Source organism: Semicossyphus pulcher, unplaced genomic scaffold, assembly GCF_022749685.1.
Source record: "Semicossyphus pulcher isolate SPU_LCO1_2020_fin unplaced genomic scaffold, fSemPul1.0.p SCAF_16, whole genome shotgun sequence".
Classification (NCBI taxonomy): Eukaryota; Metazoa; Chordata; class Actinopteri; order Labriformes; family Labridae; genus Semicossyphus; species Semicossyphus pulcher.
The window spans coordinates 7334378-7356848 of record NW_027211670.1 but is presented as its reverse complement, the minus strand read 5'-3'; the positions used below and the strand labels follow the sequence as shown (position 1 = coordinate 7356848).

At 41.8% G+C, this 22471-nt stretch overlaps 1 protein-coding gene across 1 annotated transcript; it reads left to right on the top strand.

Annotated features, from left to right (window-relative positions):
- Nucleotides 1-2319: 2319 nt before the first annotated feature.
- Nucleotides 2320-4867, top strand: LOC138593104 (transcription factor Sox-9-A-like). The gene is made up of 3 exons (XM_069663951.1): nt 2320-3075; nt 3268-3518; nt 3698-4867. The coding sequence occupies exons 1-3, from the start codon at nt 2648-2650 to the stop codon at nt 4507-4509; spliced, it is 1491 nt and encodes a 496-aa protein (XP_069520052.1). The 5' UTR covers nt 2320-2647; the 3' UTR covers nt 4510-4867.
- The last annotated feature ends 17604 nt before the right edge of the window (nt 4868-22471 follow it).

Below are 22471 nucleotides of genomic sequence, written 5' to 3'. Positions count from 1 at the left end.
CAAAGTTGCGTTTTTGGTCGCCTTGTGTAACGGCACGCAGCGCGCACGCGACCGCAGCGACGTTCCCTAAGCTATTAACACAGAGCCAAACTGCTCCCTCCTATTTGTGTTCAAAGTGAGTATTTTAAATAAGCATGTCTCAAGTAAATAAACTGGCCGGGGGAACGAAGGAGTCGGAGATGTTAGGCTTTAGTGTTTTGCAACCACAGGCCTAATTGGTCAGGGAGAGAAAGAAATACGGAGTGATTCAGAGTTTGAGCAGACGGGACGAAATGCAAACAAGCATTACAGCATTCAGACGCAGATTCAAGAAGAGAAAGTGCAAAAACAAAAAGATTTGTATGTGTTAAAAAAAGACTGTGGGTGTCTGTGTGCGCAGCTAAGGGAGCAACAGCCCGGCGAAATTAGCTCGACCTGACATCTGTGAGCTATTAAAAGCAACTTCAGGTAGCACATGTTGTCCACATTAGCCTGAACTGAGATTTACATTTCCACATCTCCACAAAGCATAATAAACAATCAAAGGGGGCGTGTGCAGGCAGGTTACCATCAGTGACCACGGCAAAGTACCTCAGATTACTCTGATTGGAGAGTTGCACTGTGTTTTGATGGAGCGAGAGTACAAAGACGTGTGTGTGTATGTGTGTGTGTGTGTGTGTGTGTATGTGTGCTGTGAGGATTTCTTAACACGGAAAATACACAGAGATACATGTTGATACAGTTGTTAGTAGTGGACAGTACTCAATTAGTGTGTAAGTACAATTTTGAAGAACTTGCACAAGATTCTTTTTTGCATCTTTACACAATACATATGCAGTATGAAAGCTGACGTTAGGCCCATTCATTCCTTTGTGGATAAGTTTTTCCAGATTTAACAAGCAAATGTTTAGCTATTATCAAACTTTTATTTATTTATTTATTTTTTGCATAAAGTACTTCTATACTTTTACTTAAAGCTGCTGTGAGGAACTTTCAGTTTGTGTTGATTTTGGCGCCCCCTGTGGACAAAGCCGTACCTCTTATCTCTGTGCTGATTTTTTCCTGCATTCTTAAGTGGTGGTTTTTAACAACAAGTCTCATCCTGCTTTCTTTAACAGTCATATCACTCACCTTAAACTTTTGCCCTGAAAAATGGCATCGTCTGACACCTACCCACCGCCAGTAGTTTCAGGCATTAAAAATAACTATATGGAAATAATCAATCGTGTCGCTGATGGTCTGGTTTGCTTTTGTAGCTCATAGAGAGTCATCAGAATTAATTTCAGTCTGTTTAATAACCAGCTAAAAACTCCTCACAAGAGCTTTAAATAAAGACTTTTACTTCTGGAGTATTCTCAATCTCCACGACTGACACTCTTGTGATGCTAAAAATGTGGAGATTTCATTCACAAAATGATGTCTGTTGAGGAGAAAATATAATAAATGCATCCTTTTAAACAATACCTGTGTTGGACAATACCTTTCAAAAAAATTCTATAAACGTAAGATCCTAAAAAAAAATCTACATCTAACGAGGAATGTTTGAAAAATTGAACACTCAGCAAATCCCCATTCACCGGGTTATTGCTCTCCTATGAGATGAAATGAGATGAGAGATACAAATCTGAAGCTGATGTTACAAAGCAACTGTTACACTGCAGCAGCCTGCTGGAGCTCCCTCCTCCTCCTCCTCCTCCTGCTCCAAGCAAGGGAAGGGAGGTACTTTACTGGGTTCCTAGACTGCTGTCTCCCCCTATTGACCTTAAAATATAACTGAAGGTTTGGACCTGGTGTGGAGAGAAACATTGAGAAATATATGAAAATGTTTTTAAAAGTAGAAATAGAACATGCATGTAAGTGTCAAGGATGCTTAAATGTCATAAAGTAAATCGTTTTTGGATCATCTTTCTTATTCACTGATCTTTTACATGTTCTTCTGAATAACTATTTTTATTCAAATGTTTCCTTCGTGATAAAAACTGTCACCTTCAGTCATATATAAATATAAACTCCATCTGTCTGATAGAATGTTGAAACTCACTCAGTCCCTCTCAGCCCTGTAAATATCTATAGGAAAATCCATCCGAAATAAACAGCATATATTGGCTGGTGGACAGTGTGTGTATGTTTGAGTGAAAGTGTATGTGTGTGTGTGTGTATGTGTGTGTGTGTTTTCTGTGCTGGTTAGGAGAGGTGGAAAAACGGGATTAAATTGCTTCACTTTGGCGTCACTTGCCTTCGCCCAATCAGGTTCGGGCTTTCCTGTGCAGCATGGTAACGCTGTTATAAAGCCCGCATGCACGGAGTTTGCAGTTCAAAGCACTCACGCGTTCTTGGGATTGTACTTGGAGACTCGAAAGGAGCACTTTACCGTTTTATCATTCATAGTTGAAAGTAAACTCTTACCAGCTGGCTTTTTTTGCCCTTTTGAGTGCGGACCCGCTTGCAGAAAACTTCCAAGGACTCTGTCAGCAGCACGCGCGTAAAGACATTTCGGTTTTACGCACCGGAGCAAAAGAGAATCTGCTGTCTGTGCATTTATTTCATTTTAAATTCTTTGATCAAACTCATCCTGGCAAGGTAAAGTCAATTTAGAGGCTTTTACTCGCAAGAAAGTAGATTTAACTCTCCCGTTTCACGCGTAATTTGGCACCAAACAGTTTTTCGTATGAATCTCCTCGACCCTTACCTCAAGATGACGGAGGAACAAGACAAGTGTCTCTCTGATGCCCCGAGCCCGAGCATGTCCGAGGACTCCGCGGGCTCTCCGTGCCCGTCCGGCTCGGGCTCGGACACCGAGAACACCCGGCCGTCGGAGAACGGGCTGCTCAGAGCGGACGGAGAGTTCAAGAAGGACGAGGAAGATAAGTTTCCCGCTTGCATCCGCGAGGCTGTGTCCCAGGTGCTCAAGGGTTACGACTGGACACTCGTGCCTATGCCAGTGCGCGTAAACGGATCTTCTAAGAACAAGCCTCACGTGAAGAGACCGATGAATGCATTCATGGTGTGGGCTCAGGCTGCGCGGAGGAAGCTGGCGGACCAGTACCCACACCTGCATAACGCGGAGCTCAGCAAGACTCTGGGGAAACTCTGGAGGTAAGTGTGAATGATCAGCTTTTACGCACTGATTTAGGATTAGATTAGTGTTTATGTTAACATATCTGTATTTGTATTATACTTGAACCCTATACAAGCTGAGTGATTTAAATCATTTACTAAGTGTTTTTGTTTTAGTTCAGAGATTTTAGTCGTGCACCATAGTAAAATGTGGATCCTTTTTACGCGCAGACTTCTCAATGAAGGAGAGAAGCGGCCGTTTGTGGAAGAGGCTGAGCGGCTCCGGGTGCAGCACAAGAAGGATCACCCTGACTACAAATACCAGCCCCGGCGGAGGAAGTCGGTAAAGAATGGACAGAGCGAGTCGGAGGACGGCAGCGAGCAGACGCACATTTCCCCAAATGCCATCTTCAAAGCTCTGCAGCAAGCGGACTCTCCGGCCTCCAGCATGGGAGAGGTGCACTCTCCAGGAGAGCACTCAGGTAAGCAGAACGAAAAGTCCATCAGTGGTTTGCATGTAACTCAGTGCTTGTTTGAATCCCTCATGTTCTTCCCTCTTATTCTAAACATCTTTGAAAAGTTTGCTCAAACACTTTTCACTTCAATACCAAAGGAAATTATATTTTATCTAATCTGTGGCTTCATTTTTATTCACTTCCAGGCTCCCAGGGCCCCCCTACTCCTCCCACCACCCCAAAGACTGATGTCAGCTCAGGCAAGATGGACCTAAAGCGTGAGGGTGGCCTCCGCTCTCTGCCCGATGGCCCCGGCGGGCGTCAGCTCAACATCGACTTCCGTGATGTGGACATCGGGGAGCTGAGCAGCGATGTCATCTCCCACATTGAGACCTTTGACGTCAACGAGTTCGACCAGTACCTCCCGCCTAATGGGCACCCTGGCTCTGCAAGCGGCCCTGGTAACACCACACCAGTCAGCTACACCGGAAGCTACAGCATCAGCAGCGGCGCCCCGGTGAGCCCACAGGCGGGAGGCGTTGCAGCCTGGATGGCTAAAAGCCAAAACCAACAAGGACAGCAGCAGCACACCCTGACCACCCTGGGGAGCAGCAGCGGCTCAGAGGCGTCTCAGGCCCAGCACAGGACCCAGATCAAGACTGAGCAGCTAAGCCCGAGCCACTACAGCGAGCAGCAGGGCTCCCCGCAGCATGTCACCTTCAGCCCCTTCAACTTGCAGCACTACAGCCCCTCCTCCTCCTACCCAGCCATCTCCAGGGCGCAGCAGTACGACTACTCCGACCACCAGGGGGGGAGCACCGCTGCCGCCTCCTATTACAGCCATGCGGGGGCGGGGCAGGGCTCAGGCATCTACTCGACTTTCACCTACATGAGCAGCCCCAGTCAGAGGCCCATGTACACGCCCATAGCCGACAACACAGGGGTGCCCTCCATCCCCCAAAGCAGCCCGCAGCACTGGGAGCAGGCTCCGGTATACACTCAGCTCACTAGACCCTGAGCTGGCCGGCAGACTGAGAGACAACACACACACAATGACATGTACAGCCACACATATCTAACACAAACACACACACATTCTCCAAAACACTTTACTCCAGGGAGAGTTCCTCCTCCAGAGCTGCTCCCTGAATCAGACACTTGAATTGGAAGAAAAGGAGAGCTGGACTTGTGATTGGCTCACGTCGTGCCTTGCTATTGTATCTTGATAGAAACTATATATATTTTTAGAGAGATGAAGAGACTTAGAAAATCCTCTGTGAGGACTTATTGATTGTTGATATTTCAGTAGGTACTGTGTATGTTTCTTATTGTTTTCTTTTCTTCATACGCTGGCAGTTTGTAACCCACAGGGTGGGGGTGGGAGGGTCCGGGTAATTATTTCTACCTGTAGATATTAAACGAAAAGCTTTATATTTTAAACAGTTCAGCAACTAACCACTCTTGGTTGTGCAGCTTCTGGTTCTTTGTTTTAATTTCATATTACTATTTTGTTGCTTTTACTTTTCTGTGAAGTTCAGAAAGTATGGTTTGTGTTTAAGCTGTTTATTTGTTGTCTTAAGAAATGTGTCATAATCATTAAAAGATATTAGGCAATACAGAGAACGAGGGAGAGACGTTGTTTCACAATGCTGTTCTGTCTTGACGGGGGAGACTGCAGCCCTTTCCACCATCCGTGCCTTGGAGTTTTCATTCTCTCCAAATTTTTAAAAGTGTGTGTGTGTGTGTATGAGAGCGTGTGTGTGTGTGTGTGCCACAGCTGAGATTACGCTTACCGTCCAACAGCGTGTGTTTGACAGCTACAGGAAGTCACCTTTGACCCAATGGGTGTCCCCCTGCAGTCTCCCACCATGCTGGTGTCCGATATGTTCCCCTCACCCCTTCCCTCTGGTCGAATCCAGTTTAAAACTTTATTTATTTATTAGCTTTAATTTTATTTCAAAGTAATTATTTTTGCTTACTATTCTTATAACTAATTAAGCGTTTTCTTTGCGATATATACGACATATTATTTCCCCTTTTTTTTTCAAAGTTTGATTTTAAACCCAGGGGGTACTTAGACAGAATGGTACACGCTGTAATCGTCTTCTCTTGTTTTATTTATCTTATGTAAATGTCTATTTTAAGTATGTTTTTGCCTTTTTCTGAGGGGAGACTAACGAAATGTGTACGAATTATTTGTTATTTGTGAATATTGTTTCAATTGGACTTTAAACTATGCCCGATAGAACTGGAAAACGTTATCTAAGGTACCATTTTTTTCTTCCAGTTTTTCTGTTTGTGACATCAGATGGACTGTTCATCCTTTCTGGTCTACAAGCTCCATTTCCAGCTCCAAGTTTTCAATACTCCATTTTTTCCTTCTTTGATCTTGCCATGTATTTTTACTGTCTTAAAAAGAATCTTTTGTATATGTATTTGCAATAAAAAAGGAAATTGCTATTAAATAACAAAGTTTGTCATTAATTAGGATGAAACAAGACACTGAAGCACCGTCCAGCAGATCGTTCCTCTTGTGTTCCACAGGCCAGTGTCAGTGAAAGGGTTAAAAAATAGAGTGCCAAGAAACCGAACGAGTGTTTGTTTACCCAGAAGCCTTGTTTTTTTTCCCCCTGCTTTTATTTTCTTCCTCCCTCTCTCCTGTCAGCTGGCAGCAGCAGGGGGTGAGGCTCTAGGGGAGCAGGAGGGGGGCGCTCTGTATAGCAAGTGCTGTAAAACGACTGAAAATAAGCAGAGTGTATTTCAATAGAAGATTCTTCTGGGCAGAAAGAAAGTGGGTTTGATCAAATCTTGGCAGGGGAGGAAGACATTCATATAAACAGGTCCATACTGTTAAACCGCACTGTGACTCAGACTTTGCACAAGCTTTGCATTCTGTGTATGTGAATGTTATCCTGAGAAAAACCTCACGTTACATTAATGCTGTTGCTTCTGATTGGCTGATAAAACCCAAGCTTATGACTCACACTGCACAGGCTAAAATCTCAGGTTAGGCTGCTTTTACTAGTCTCTCAAATTTACATTGGGGATATGCACACAGGATGTGTGGATAAAACATAAAACACGAACACACAATATAACACCACCAAATATCAGCCTTGCAGCTTTTTTTGGGTTTGTTTTTGGACAACATGTCAAAGGTCAAAGGTCTCTCTGTGCCAGAGTAGCTCACTTGGTACTCTCCTATCCTCAGGAAATCAAAAATTGCCAGAAAAAGAAGCTGCTACTTTGTATAGCTGTGGCTCAGTGGTACAGTCGGTTGTCTTTCAGTGGGATGGCTGGTGGTTGATCCCTCAGTCTGCATGTCAAAGTGTCCTTGGGCAAGACTCTGAACCCCAAATTGCTCCCAGTGGCATAGGTAAGTGAATGTGATGACTGACTAACAGTTGGGCACTTCACGTAGCAGCCTCTGCCATCAGTGTGTGAATGTGTGTGTGAAGGGTTTAATGCGACAAAGACTAGAAAAGTGCGACATAAGTACAGTCCATATACCATTTATTCTGAACACGAAATATGATTAAATATGGTTTGATGATTGTATTCAATTTGCATGATATTAAACGAGTAGTTGATTAATCACTTTGTCAATCCACAGAAAATTATTTGGCAACCAATTTGACAGTCAGTGAGATGTTTAAAGTAATAATCTTGAAGATTTTCATTTAAATAAATGTCTGTTAAGTCTCTATCTATCGCTGAATGAGGTAACACAATGGTGACTGAGCCTATGGCCCACTGAAGGAAAGCCTTTGTATTTGCAGTATTACAGACTGGGTGACTATGGCATCTTTCGTGGTAAAAATCACAAGCGGCACCCAGTTAGTGACGTGTTTTCCATCAGCCAGCAGTGGTTGGTCTGCCAGAGAGGGTAGGCGGGGCTAAGCGGCTGCTTTTCCGGTCTCTGCAAGTGTTGTGAGTAATCAGTAATCTACTATGGCTGAACAAGCAAAGAAAAGATTGATGACTACAGATACAACTTCAAAAATAAGTAAAAAAGAAAAAAAAAACAGATTGGACGCTCAGATGAAGCAAACAGTCTAAAAAGGAAAGCGACCGGTAGAGAGGAAAATCAAGAGTTACAACCGCTACAACCGGAGCCATCCGTGGATGTCAAACACGCGACACTGTCTGGATAGCTGGGAAGTGTGTTCCCGCAATTACCATTTATCGCCATAGGTGGCGCCAAAGAGAACAAAACTGAGATCTTCAAGATTACAACTTCAAGTGTGCCACCGGTTCGTGGTTGAGCAGCTCAGAGCATCTACAGGGAATAGTCAGATGCCTGCTCTGTCAGAACACCTCCTAGAGGCAGAGATCTCTTTTAGGGATTAATATGATCCACAGAACTCAGAAGAGGATGATTCTAAACTCAAGTTAAAACAGATTTCAAACCGATGACTAGACACTAGGTTCTTTTGTATTTTTATTGTATTACTGTGTATTTCTTTTGTAATATTTGTTCAACATGTGTTTTCTTGTTGAGTTGCATGGATGTTGTATAAAGTCTCCACTCAGAACAGATGTTTCAAACTAGATTAGACTTTAAATGCAGTGGTTTGCCTCATTAGTCTATGCTATGTTCATCTCCTTATTAAATATCTGAGAACAAAATAAATGGAGATTCCTGTTTAACTGTTTCTAACTACTCAAGGGTTGTAGTACAGAGGGTGTCACGTTATTATGAAGCATACTGAGGCAAATTAATGATTGAAGTGAAGTGACTCTCGGAAACTACAGCAGGTCAAATATTTTTCAGTAAAGTTCACATCTTTGACCTTAAATGCTGCTGACAACAATGCCTCTTAACATTCAGCGAGCTGGATGAAGGCAGATATCTACATCTTGTGTGATTCATCCATTATTGAACTGTGAATTTGTTCCTGGTGTCCCTTCGAGCAGAGCATCTGTTACACGACAACAACTATTACAACAAATTAAAAAGCAAAAAGCAACAATGACACACATGACCCTTGTACTTCTTTCAGTTGTTTCTCATTAGTTTTATGAAATTAAATATATTCAATATCTGAGTGGGCACAAGCTTCACAACAGCAGACCCCTCCCCTCAGGCCCTCAGCGCTGGCATCTGACAAAGGTCAAGGAGGGGAAATGCTGAGTGATGTCACGCTGCTGGGGGAGCAAACACCATTTTCCTATGATGTGGATTATGTGTTAGGCGACACAAAGTTTTCATACTCATTGGAGGCGGCTTTTAAACACGAGACGGAGACAGAAATGTAGCCAAGACTCACTTCGTACTGCATGACTGCTGATGGAGCGCCGCCTTCCAGCTTCTTCCCCATAAGGAGTCATTTATACTCAAAAAGGCTTTTGGTTATCGCAGCCATTGAAAGTAAAAGACGGAGGACATTTCTGTTGCTGATATGCTTTTACACTTCACACTCGTACAGGTTTCCATGTGCCAACGGACACATATTTGATGATGGCTGTCGACAGGCTCCTCATGGGCATACTAACACACTGTATCAGAAACAAGATACAGCTCACTGACGGAAAGAACACGGAAAAAAAGTATCAAGCTGTCTGAGAACAACATGTGCCAGTAAGAAATGTGATGCAGGTCATGCAGTATATTCTTGATAATGTGCAGGTGGTGACCTTTAGGTACAACAGAGAGTGTTAAAAATATAACTAGTCTGATTTAAATGTGTTTGTAATCACTCTTTGAATTCCTACTTCTTCAATCAATCGACCTGCAGTGTTTAAGATGGCTACAACTGTGTGTACTGATTTTATGCTGTATTGATAAAAGTGCTACACAAATGCTGTCTATGTCCCTAAAAATATTGATTTCAGTTTAGTTTTTACGAGTTCATAAGTAGTTTAATTTTAATTTGAGAAAGTAATTAAAAATAAATTTGTGAAAAAAATTAACCCTTGGAGGTAAATCAGGATGATAATAACTAGCTTTAATGACAGAAATTGTGTTTGAGAAAAAAATATTTGGCGTGTATTTTGATTTTATAGTTTGACTCATGTCCCATCTGTTAACATGGCTTTATGACCTACTACATACTGCAGCCAGCAGGGGGCGCTCGAATTGTTTTGGCTTCACTTTTAGGGAGCTGTCATGTCGTCCATCTTTTTATACAGTCTTTGGTTTGTTATTGTGTCATCTTCAATCTAGGTTCTTTCTATTAGGGTCAATGTCTTTCAGCAAACAGAATAGCACAAAGTGGTTTCGCAACGAAAACGAAGCTGATTTTACCTGCAATTCTATTTAGCTTTAGTTCGTGTTGCACTGTTCATTGTAGTTTTTATTTAGTCTTTTTTTTTTTTTTCAGTTAAAAATATTTTTTCACTGCTAGTTTTAGTCTTAGTTTTCGTTAACTATAATAACCCTGGTTAGTAATCAGCAGTGAGTTGACGGTTACAGCTGGCTCGCGCATCGCAGAAGTGGTTACTAGGGTTCACATAATGATATGCATGGCGTCACCACCTGTCCATTGACAGGATTGGCTACTTAGGTTTGTGACATCACAAACCCTGCCAATCTAAAAAAAGGGGTTGATCAGCCTGTCCTTGGTACACTGCAGTTTAAAAGCGGACAGGCCCAGCCAGGGAGATGACTGCTTATGTTGTCCCTGATATGTCTTGTAGCACTTGAAAAACACCGCATGTAGATGTTTACAAGGTTAAACACTTGATTTTCACGTTAATCTCATACTGTGTAGCAGATTAATGAAACCAATAGTTCCCAATTGCAATAGAAAAATAGTATCACATAAGTCAAAGATCTATCTTGCAGTGTGACGGGATGCAGGTGCTGTCCTATGGACAGAAATGGTTCTTTACTTATTCATTCATTCTTTCCCCTCAGTGGAGACATAATAGTACTAGACACAAGATATGTAATTTGGGCCAAACAGGTGAATGTACTTAACTTATTTGGGATTTGAGATGTTATTCAGCCCCTCTTCTACATGGAAATTTTGCCATGTGCAGCTTTCAACACTGCCCAACCCTCAGATGTTGTGGATATTAAAGAGAAAGAGGGATGGAAAAAAAAGAGAAGTGGTATGACAGAGTAAACAGGGGAAGACAGATGGCTGGATAGCAGAAGGTGGAGACCAGTCCGAAGCAAGTAGCACATCGTCCATCTGAAAAAGCGATCAGTCTCTTCATCCCTCGCATGACAGAGGGAAATGGTAGTAACAAGCACAGGACAGATGACATGTTTCATGTGGATGTTTTCCACAGTGGACGGCCAAGCAGACAAAGCACGTCACATCAGAGGCATGAGCAGCGACTCAGCCAAATAAGCTGCAATCACAGAGAGTTCTTAATAAAAACTTAAAGAGTAACATGCATAAAGTCACATCTAATTGTATCAGGCTCTGCTCGGTGGACGACGGGAATGTAACAGAGGGCCAGTCCACTGATAGGCTTCCACGTGTCAGTGAACTCACCGGAAGATCAAGCATCTTCAGGAGAAGCAGGGAGGTTGGCCTGAGGTCCTGCAGCAGAGGATGTAGGCTCTTCATGTTACTGTTAATAATATCGTTAAAACAAAATAGATGTGCATGTAAAACATAAACCATATGTCCAATTAAAAGTGGACACATTGTCAAACAGTCTATTATAAATGCACAGCAATATAGAATTACCATAACATTAAAAGTATGGTACAGGTATAATGCTACAGAGGTGTAGCGTAGGGGTTAGGGCCCTGGCTTTGGTACCGGAGGTTGGGGACTCAAATCCCATTACAGGCCCCTCAGATGTATATTAACATTGTAGGTTTTGCCTTTCCTTACCTGTCATATAAACAAACATCCTTCCACATCCATATGTAAAATTGTAAACCTCAGGCCCCACCCACTGAAAAATACTGACGTAAAATCAATGAATATCAGTATTGGTGTATTTGCTTGAAGCCCTGATAACAATATATATGTCCCGCCCTTTTCATAAACGCAAATACCAGGCCCCCCCATAACTCTGTATAAGCCACACCCTTTACAACCATTCAGTAATAAACAGACACCAGGGCATGCCCCTTCCAAAAATTAGGCCTGCCCCGTGACATGCCGATAACCCCTTTCGTGAATTTCAACAATCCATACGCCCACCCATTCATAAAAACAAACAGTAGGCCCTGTCAGAGTTACACTTAAACAATACTAACATAGGTCCACGCCCATTCAATAAAAATACAAACATCAGGGAACGCCCACAGAATTCCACAGAACAGGCCCCTCCCGTTACTTTGCATTAGCCACGCCTCTTAACAAATACAATCAACAACCCGTATGCCCCGCCCCTTTCATAAACACAAACAGCAAGCCACGCCCCATAACACTGCATAAACCACGCCCCTTAGACTAATAGAATCATAGGTCCCCACCCATTCAATAAATGACAAGCTGGGGTATCAGTAAATGTATGCTGTAGTGATGTCATGAAAGCATTAATAGTTATATGAACATGGAGAAAATGAAACAGCGTACCACCAAACTTTATTGAAATCGCAAAGAGATCAATTATGAATATCATTTTTAGCTTTTGCCTTTTATCTCAAATCTTTACAGTGAAGAAATCAGGTAGAAAATAAACCAACTTACCTACACAGACTCAAAACCATTGACATGTTAACAGAAAAGTCCTTCGCTTTTCCATCTGTTTTTCTCTAAAAAGTTACTTGTGCTTCTGATCTGAAAGGATCTGCACACTTACACAGGTGTTTTCACTTATTCTAACAGCTTATTAGAGCTGTGCCTAAGTAGAAGTCATGAGGTCACCGGACTACATGGACCAATAAGAATGATAAAAGTGTAACCCTTACAAGTGCAACAAAAGTAATGGGAGTGCAAGACAGCTTTTAATCAAGCACAGTCTCAGCAGCGCAGAGGCAACTTCTAATTGTCCAAATAAAAAACATCATTTTGGAAAGAGGGATTTTAATGTTTCCAAATTACAAAAAGTTTCAGCTTTTGTGAGAACATTTCTTTAGTTTAAAGTGGTTCCAACAAAAACATTTATTTCATACTGTGCAGACACAAACACATTTTCATCGTCTCCACTGTGTTAAAACTTTGTAATGTTGTAAGAATAAAGTCCTGACCAAGGATAAAGTCATAGTTTAAGAGTCTGCAGTCGAATAATTTCACTAAAAGACTCTCTCATGATAAACAGATGATAGCAGTAAGTGCTGCGGGTGACCTGAAGTCACAGGTTAGACCAATAAGCACTTAATCTTATAATTAGAGAAAATGAAAGAAGCAACATGATGTATGAGTCAATAACCAGATGTGTTTTGAAGCAGCAGCTGGAGAACAGCAGAGGCCTCGGCTTCTCCAGACGGCTGAGACTAGACTAAAGTCATTGCATCGGAATGTGATTAAAGCTCAGAGGACTTCATGTCAATGATGATGTGAAAGATCAAGTTATAATATACCTGTCCTACAGTCTGCTGTGGACTCTGCTGATGCTCAACCCACTGATCAACCACCTGACAGATAAATAACCAATATGGGATGTTTTTTTGATGAACGCAGTTAAGAGAAGTGGCTTTGTGCAGCTCTTCATCTAAGATGTAAAATATAAGTCATAAAACTCACCTTTGACTATAATTGTCCACACAAATGTTCATATAACAACTTGCCCTGGTGCAGTGGAAAGCATCTTGGACGAAGGGGGTGGTACCCAACAGAACAAATGTCCCATAAGTGTGCGCTGCAGTCAAAACATGCTCATAATTCAATTCAGCCTATAAGCATAACATGAGACTTGAAGCAACATATTCTATTTCAATCAGGAGAAACTTTATTATGAGGGAACTACTTTTTATGGAAGACCCCATCGTAATGTTTTCATGTGCTGAAAGGGGCAGTGAAGCCAAGAGCAGGATAGATAACCCCGATGGAGTCTAGACACTGGTGGTGTTAGTGAAGAAAGGATGCAGGATGAGCTGAAGAGCTGGACTTGGACACTGATGAGATTTATTGGAGGCGACTGGTGGAGGAGGTTCACAATGTTCTTACTGAAATGACAAACAGCCTTGCGGAAGAGAGACAGACGGATTTATAATGTGACAGCAGCTGGATGATTGGTCGACAGATGTCGAGGCACATTCTGGTTGGTTTAGTTCTTAAATGAGTAAACGCTCATAATCAGCTGATCGCCAGAGCAGGACGGACTGAAGGCGAGAGAGCGAGAGAGCGTCTTCCTGCTTGAACTTTATCTTAAGATATTATACTTTTTAAAAATCTAGATATATTAGATATTGCCACTGGGATAACATTCTTTTAATCAACTGTCCAACAAAATTGACTGATAGTACAATTTGGTGTATAGAGGTAGATGTGAGGTAGATCTCTTCACAATCATGCCAGAAACATTCCTAAACTTTTGGCTCCAGACAGAATGGCCGCCCCAGCCTTTAACCACGTTCCCCTGCGTCACAATGCGTAGTTTCAATGAAAAACACTGCGAGCCCTTAATGAACAGTGTTTGTCCCATTACAGCCATTTGCAAGACGCTGATCACGGCTGACAATGCAGGTCAGCTGGATCTGAACCAGAACTAATCATAGAGGCATGTCGGCGTGACGTCAGAGGCTCTGAGCGACGGCACTAAGTGTAGACTGCCGCGCTGATTACCATCCGATACTCTCCCAGAAGGGTAGGCTGGTTATAGGCTCGATACGGGTGACAATTAAGGACGGCACTATTGTCGGAGTAGTGTGAGGTTTGAAAGGAACTCTGGATTTGGTATGATCAGGGTATGGAGGGTCGGAACCCTGGAAGACATGTTTATCATATCAATCTCTGAGCTCACCACAGATGCAATAACATAGTGTGGTGCAGGTTGAAGAGGCAGGGAAGGAAAGGGTCTGGAAATAACAAGGGAGGTCATTTAGATGAGGTGATACCTGAAAAATGATCACTTATGAAAGACAAAGCCTTAAACAAAGACAACAAACAATGTTCTGTCCCACTCATCATCACCAAACCCAGTTTAAATCATGAACAATGCATCACATGCCTGAGTTCAACCCTGATTTGTCAGTTAACCAGTGTGTTATCGTCAAAGGCTTTTGACAGCCTAAAAGTTATAGGCAAGTTTCTAATGGTTAGCTGCCATGCAAAAGAGAAAGTCAGTCTTTTTCTGAGGGGCTTTAGGATGCTTACTTCTTTTTTTGCTACATAACTTGCAACAAAAATGCTGTGTCCATAGGCCCCATTTAGGTGAAAACATTAGTGGTGCAAGAATAAGCGCATAATAGGTTAAAGCACAAATGTTCCAAGTGCTGTACTGTATAGAATTTATCTTACAATATGTATATTACCCCCAGAAACTTGATCACGATTTTATACATGATAAAAGATAAAAGAAAAGTAGCTAAGCTAGCTAGCTTGATTCAAACCGATTATCTCCCCAGCCTCGCCTGCATCTGCAGTGTCGTTTGTTGATGCAGAACAGAGACCTAAATGAAAGTGGCAGGCAGTGTTCATGTGGGCAGTTTTCCCAGGAAAAAAAAAACAATTAATATTCTAAACCAATTCCTCTCTGAGAATCTGCCCCTTCCTGAACCCATGGGTGGTCTTTTCAAATGCAAAATACTGCACAAAGACAGGAGGAGGGTTAGAGACCAAGAGCCTGCGATGGAGATGTAGAGAGAAGAGAAAAAACAGACAGATGGAGAGACAAAGAGAGAGGCGAATATGCCTACTAACACCTCTGGAAAATGGAGGTCCGTCGGAGCATGCAGGTATAAAGAGATAAATGAGTGAAAAATGTATGCGGGGAAGATTGTTGACAAGCACAAAGGAAAATTTGATTAGGTTCTAATTGTTGTGGCTTTAAGTTGTAATTATGTGTAAGTATGTGTATGTGCTTTGGCTGCATGAAACTGACTACAGAAAGCTGTGCGTACTCGACAAGGTGCTGTAGCTGTGTTGTTGTGTTTTTCATTCCTGCTCACAGGCAACATGCCCTCGTGAAACAATGACTTTAATTGCATCTCCGAAGCCACACGGCAACATGGGAAAATGAAAAACACAGCGTGAGCCTCACTCTGAAAATCAACTCATTATGAAGAACAATGGAGAGCAGCATTGTGTTTACATATTTAGCTGAGGGGCAACAGCATGTAATGTAAAATGTGGCTTTATGGTGCCCAAGGGTTGCTTTTACTGCATGTTTTTACATACTGTAGGCAAAATCTATGCCAGTACATAACTTCATGGATATTTGTGAACACACAGGTACCACACACATACAAAGAAATATATGTCTATGAGTGAGTGCCCCTATGAATCCCCATTTCCTTCCTTTCTGGCCATTGTCCTTGCTTCTGTGTGTGTGTGCATTTGTTGAAGTGACTGACCTCCCTTTACAAACCTCCTGGCCCTGTCAAACATCCACTTCCAGGATGACATCAGAATTCTTACCTCAATGTGGTTTAGCCAACCTGTGAACTGCAAGGATAATTGTTTGCAACTGACCCCTCGCTAAGCCCCTCCCGTGAACGGCCACAGTCCAATCCTACGTTAGCTACTGTAACTAGGCGTAACGGTGTGCATATTGAATCTGCAAGTCTGACAGCAGCTTTCCTCAAAGTTCCATCGATCAAACAAAAACTCCTTTGTTTGCTCCAAGGTAGGACGCTAACTAACTTGGCTATATTTAAATAAAACAAGATACAAAACAAGGCAAAAACAAAAGGCTTACTTCCAGGAATCAAAAACGAGGGAGAAACACAAAAAGCCAAGATGAAAATCCACACAGAAACATGAGGCACGAGGATACTGGATGGTCACGGACATAGACGCAAATTAACTGGCACAAAAGGGTAGAAACACAGAGACTATATACACACAGGGTAATCAGGGACAGGTGAGACTAATTAACACAGGTGAACACAATAAGGGCAGGGCACACAATCTAATAAGCGGGAAGTAAAACAAGACATGACATACAAGGGGCAAGAACTACAAAATAAAACAGGAAACACTAGGAACCAAACTCAGGACTGACAGGACTACAAAGTAAAACAGGAAATTCTCTAAATGAAATGCACAACTAAACCAGACTAAACCCAGACAGGAACACAATATACAAACTAAACAACAAGAACTTATGACAACAAGAGACAAAGTGACCAAAGAAAACCGGAAATAATATCAAAACACCAAAATACAAAACATCATAACTAAACTAGATTGACTCATGACATCTCCTCTCGACTGTCCGCTTGGTTTGAAACAGTGCTGGTATTTGTGTCACCAAAATGTAATTTAACAAGTTTGATTTATGAGTTCAAGAAGGGACAAAGTCAACCTTCCTTAGGTAACATGCATAGTCATGGTAACAATAATAAACATGATGTTAACCTTGTAAAACAGTCAGATTTTGGATCAGCTCCATGCTTAAGTTCTTAGTTTGCTTCATACCACATCTATGAACTTTCCAGCCAGTAACCCTCCAGATCACAGGTCTGAACTTTCACATCCCAACTGGTCCATCAGGGTCTTGAATATTTCTTGTAGCTTAGGGATTGGGGAGGAAGGTCTTAGTGCTGTATGGAGGTTTAAGAGCTTCTAGGACTTTTGCCAACAGGCCATAGCTACTAAAGCTTTTAAGAACTACTTTACAGCAGTAGAACATTTTGGACATGAAAGTGGACAGCACAACAAGCTCCCCCAGGACAGAAGCTTGCAGGGAAGAAAAGATCGATACAGCATTGTAAGTGCAAATTTATACAACTTGCACTCACAGAAATGCTCACAGACACTTCTCTCAGATCACTTTAACCAGTTTATGCATTGTGAATGTTTGACATGGGGAGCAGGGATTGAAAGGATTAAATGACTATGTGATATGTAAATGATGTTGCTTGTACTAACCAATTGTCCAATCACCCAACTTACCTTTTACTCAACTCTGCTGAGCTTATCTTTCAGTTATTTGCTTACGTTTTCCAATTTAATATTTGCTCTTCCTCTCATTGCTTTTGCAGAAAGATGTTATCCGTAAAAATGTTCTGATACACCTTACATACGACTTTACGTTGCCAGCACCAAACTAATGACAGGAAGTGTTAATAGTTAATTTTCATCAGTTAATAAAATGCAGTGAATGAACATTTGGTTTGACCACCCTTTGCCTTCAATGTAGGCTTCCTCAAATCCTTCTGTCTCTTCATGTAATCCCAGACAGACTGAATGATGTTGAGATCAGGGCTCTGGGCGGGCCATACCATCACTTCTAGGACTTCTTGTTCTTCTTAACGCTGAAGATACACTACCAGTCAAAAGTTTGGACACACTTTCCCATTGTCCAAACTTTTGACTGGTAGTGTAGTTCTTAATAACATTGGCTGTATGTTTGGGGTCGTTGTCCTGCTGCAGAATAAATTTGGGGCCAATCATACGCCTCCCTAAAGGTATTGCATGATGTTTTTCTCAGCATTGAGGACACCATTAATCCTGACCAAATCTCCAACTCCATTTGCAGAAATGCAGCACCAAACTTGCAAGGAACCTCCACTCTGCTTCAGCCAAATATTTCACATTTTGACTCATCAGTCCAGAGCACCTGCTGCCATTTTTCTGTACCCCAGTTCCTATGTTTTCGTGAATAGTTGAGGCGCTTGGCCTTGTTTCCATGTCGGAAGCTTTCTGGCTGCAACTCTTCCATGAAGACCACTTCTGGCTAAACTTCTCCGGACAGTAGATGGGCGTACCTGGGTCCCACTGGTTTCAGCCAGTTCTGAGCTGATGGCACTGCTGGACATCTTCCGATTTCAAAGGGAAATAAGCTTGTTGTGTTTTTCATCTGCTGCACTAAGTTTCCTTGGCCGACCACTGCGCCTACGATCCTCAACGTTGCCTGTTTCTTTGTGCTTCTTCAAAAGAGCTTGAAATCTTGAAACCCCAGTCTGCTTTGAAATCTTTGTCTGTGAGAGACCTTGCTGATGCAGTATAACTACCTTGTGTCTTGTTGCTGTGCTCAGTCTCGCCGTGGTCTATGACCTGTGACATGAAACTGTCTTCTACAACCTCACCCTGGTAGCAGAGTTTGGCTGTTCCTCACAGTTTTAAGCTTCCTACACAGCTGATTCTGTTTCAGTTAATGACTGTGTTTCAACCTACATGTGAAACTGATGATCATTAGCACCTGTTTGGTATAATTGGTTGATCATACACCTGACTTTAATCCTGTAAAATCCCTGACTTTGTGCAAGTGTACCTATAAGAATTGATGTTGGTTTGAAAGCAAAGGGTAGGAACACCAAATATTGATTTGATTTAGATTTTTTCTTTTCTTTGCTCACTTATCATTTTGTAAATTGATAAAAATAAACAATTATTATTCATATTTTCGAAAGCATTCTTAGTTTACAGCATTTTTTCACACCTCTCTAAAACTTTTGCACAATACTGTATATATATATACAATTTTGCACATATTTGTGTGTGTGTGTGTGTGTGTTTATATTTATAATTATATATTAATAAGCATAATGTTGCTTTATATTATATATATTAATTACTGGTGTGCAGCCAAAAGCTTAACAATGTTTTAAGCTTGTGGCATCAATTTGCCGAATGCTGACATTAAGTTTTGCCTGTACTTCCAAAAGGTCAAAGGTCATGAAACAGGGCGTCTCTATTATGATGGTTATACTTTTAGTTCTAGTTTTAGCAGTTACAGGGTATTTTTTAAAAAGTTGACAAAAAAACTATTTTCATCGGAGTGTTATGAATGTCATTTTTTATGTGATAATAATGGAGATTATAATTTGGACTTGCCGCTGTATAAACAAATATCCGTCTCAAGTTTGATGTTGACTTTTCGCATCTGTGGGCTGAATCTCCTTCCATCTGTCTCTCTCTATTTTGTTCCCCCGTATCTTTCTCTATCTCTGCTGTTCAGTTTTCTCCTCCCACTAATAATTTCCTTTACAGTCACAGCTCCTCGAAACACCCACTCACCTCACACACCCACCGACCTAATGTGTGAACCATCCTCCCAGCCAAGGAACAGACACACACACACACGCGCACACAACCTGCTCACACACATATACAGAGCCACCACATGAAAAGGTTGCTGCACTGTAATAGATAGGCAGGGCTTAGGATGGTGACACCTCGTATCCATCACCGCGGCTTATCTGTCGGCCGAGCTGGGAGGTTTAACGCAACGCAGCCAGATGTAGAGGCGGCAGGGAAGGAGATCAGTCTGTCTCTGCTGCTCTGCAAACCACCTAATGCACTGCACCACATGGGGTGGGGGAGATGTGGGAGAGAGAGAGGGAGAGTTCTCCAGCTGTTCCGCAAGCAAAAAATAAACAGGTTTTTGGAGGGGGTTAAAATTCTGCAAAGAAAAGGTGCGCTGGCTGATTTAATTAAGATAAATTCATCTTTTTTAAAGCATCTGGCCACCTTGGAAAAAGTTAACTCCATGTGAAATATTTACTTTCTTTTCAAAAGTGTGTTCAGCCCAGATTAGCATAAAACAATGGAGGTAGATTGCTCTAAGTTTAAAGATACCTCAGAAAATCTCTTTTAACTTTCCTAATAAGCAAAACTGTGTCCACATTAACAGATATGCCCCCCAAAAACTGTCCGTTTACTTAAAGAGAAAAACATTGTTTCACGACAGACCACATTTCTCTCTACAGTATGTAGAACATCTCTCCCTTGAATGTGCATTGTTTACTTTTTATTCTTTTTCTTGTCATTATTGAGAATCACATCTAGCTGCAAGCAAATCTGATCCGATCTGATTGGTCTCCCGATTATAGTATTAATAACTATATCTTAACAGATTATATTTAAAAGAAAATACATTTTTTGATCACACAAAAGGTGGAATTGTTTTTCCATGATTGCTTGAAACTGACAGCCCTCATAACGGCCCTTGTAATACTGCGGCGCAGTTACCACCAGCTCTCTGCAGACGGTAATATTTTCAGTCTGACTGCGCTGTGCTGTTAGCGCTGGCGTTTGTGAATTAGACGCTTTTTGCCACGACGATCATTTGCATAGAAGGGGGCCAGAATGTTTGTATAATAATTCATGTAAATATGCGCAAACGTCCCCGGAGTAAAGAGACGCCGTTTGCTCTGCAGCACACTTTGGGGTGCATTCAACCCTCTGAGTGTGAGTGTGTCTTTTTGTCTCATTTGCACAGGTTTAGCGGGCGCAAAAGCAATGCAGTCCTTTAGTGAATTCCCCCCTAGTGTTCACACCTGTTTTAGACTTCTAACTAACTATTTCACAAGCTAGTCTCTAACTTTGTTTGGTGCTCTGTAAGGCGTGTAAAGGGTATAAGAGTACAGCAGGTGTGGGCCATGAAAACAAAACAGGAATCTGAATGATGCTAAAATGATTTGTAAATCTGAGGAAAACTACGGGGTGGGCTTATAATTCTTTGCAGGTTTGTAACTACAAGTGACCTTTACCACATTCGCCATTCGATCCATTATTAACATGGGGATGTGGACTCCAGCAGATTTAAGGATTCAGATGGGAGTGGGAGTGAGAAATAGGGGGAGGGAGAGAGAGGGAGAAGTGTGTGTCATATTCTTTGTTTATATGTTGTCATGCGTTTTGGATGTGCAGGTCTGTTGCACAGGCAGATAACCTTTAACAGGATCTGGCAGCAGTCTGGTTTTCTGTCTCACACACACACTCACAGCTTAAACACACCCCAGGCCTTCAAAAAGGGGGCTTATCAGTAATCACAGTCATGATTCACAGCAGCAGGTCACCCTGCAGCGCTCACACACAACTTTTCTGAGTGACTAAACACATGTTAGAGAGACTTGTAATACTGGGAACACAGCCAGGTCATCTGCAGAAAATATTCCTGGATGCAGATAATATAATGCTGCAGAGTTGACATAGAGAATGATTGACAATTGATTTTATAGATATTTTGCCTCGGCTGGCTCGGTTTGTAGACAGGCAGAAAGTGTTTGAACAGCAATCACTTCAACGTGATTTATGTTCAGAGCGCTCCAACTTTTTGTAAATAGTTTGATTATCTTCAGCTGTTGTGTAAGTAAATGTTTCTGTTTGCTCACTTTATGGCTATGGTTGTGTGAGAGTGAAAAAGTGGATAAAGAGACAGTATGTGTCGATGATGTGATGTTTTAATGTTTCATTCAAGGCCATGTAACTTCCCAGGTGGCTGACTGCTCTGGCTCCTTCTCTGCATCTGCAGTTCGTACACAAGCTCTGCAGATGTCTGGCCTCACCAGTGCTTGTAGAACACCATAAAGCCTAATTCAGGGCCATGCACAGTGCAGCTCTTCATTACTGTCTCTTTATTCCTAGAAAAACATGCCTATGGTTTGCATAAGAGGTCTTCTTCACTGGTTCTTAGTGGCAGAGCTGAGGGAGGATGAAGTGCTCTGCCATCTTTTATCAGTGGTTAGTATTGACATCAGTGAAAAATAGTTTCTTTATGAATTGTATGTTGTGGTCAGAGATGCAAGACTGTAATATGTATTATATGGTACCAGCAATAACACAGTGATTCAAAGCAATGCAAAAGATGCTGACCAGGAATAGACTTATGTAGTCATGGTAATTATACTACTGCCACACGATCAACATGGTATTCATTTATTGACATAACAATGTAATCAGTGACTATATTTAATAAGTAGAACCCCAATTTGGCTCTGGTGAGGTAGAAGACATGAAGTTGCTTCCTCCTGTGATTTTGCGCTTTTCATTTGCAAAAGATTTTTAAAAGCATTCAAATTTATGTCTGCCTGGATATTTAAAGTCCTCATGCACAGTTTGTGAAGTGGTCTTTAAATTAAATCTTAAATCTCCCTTCAAGTTTTTAACAAGCAGCAACTCTAGTGTGGAAAAATTAAGCCAATGCGGAAGTGCAAAATACTGCAGTTCCTCGAGTGGCCACTTGAGGCTGGCTCGAGAAGCCAAGAAATAACTTTGAGGCAGATGTAAAAACGG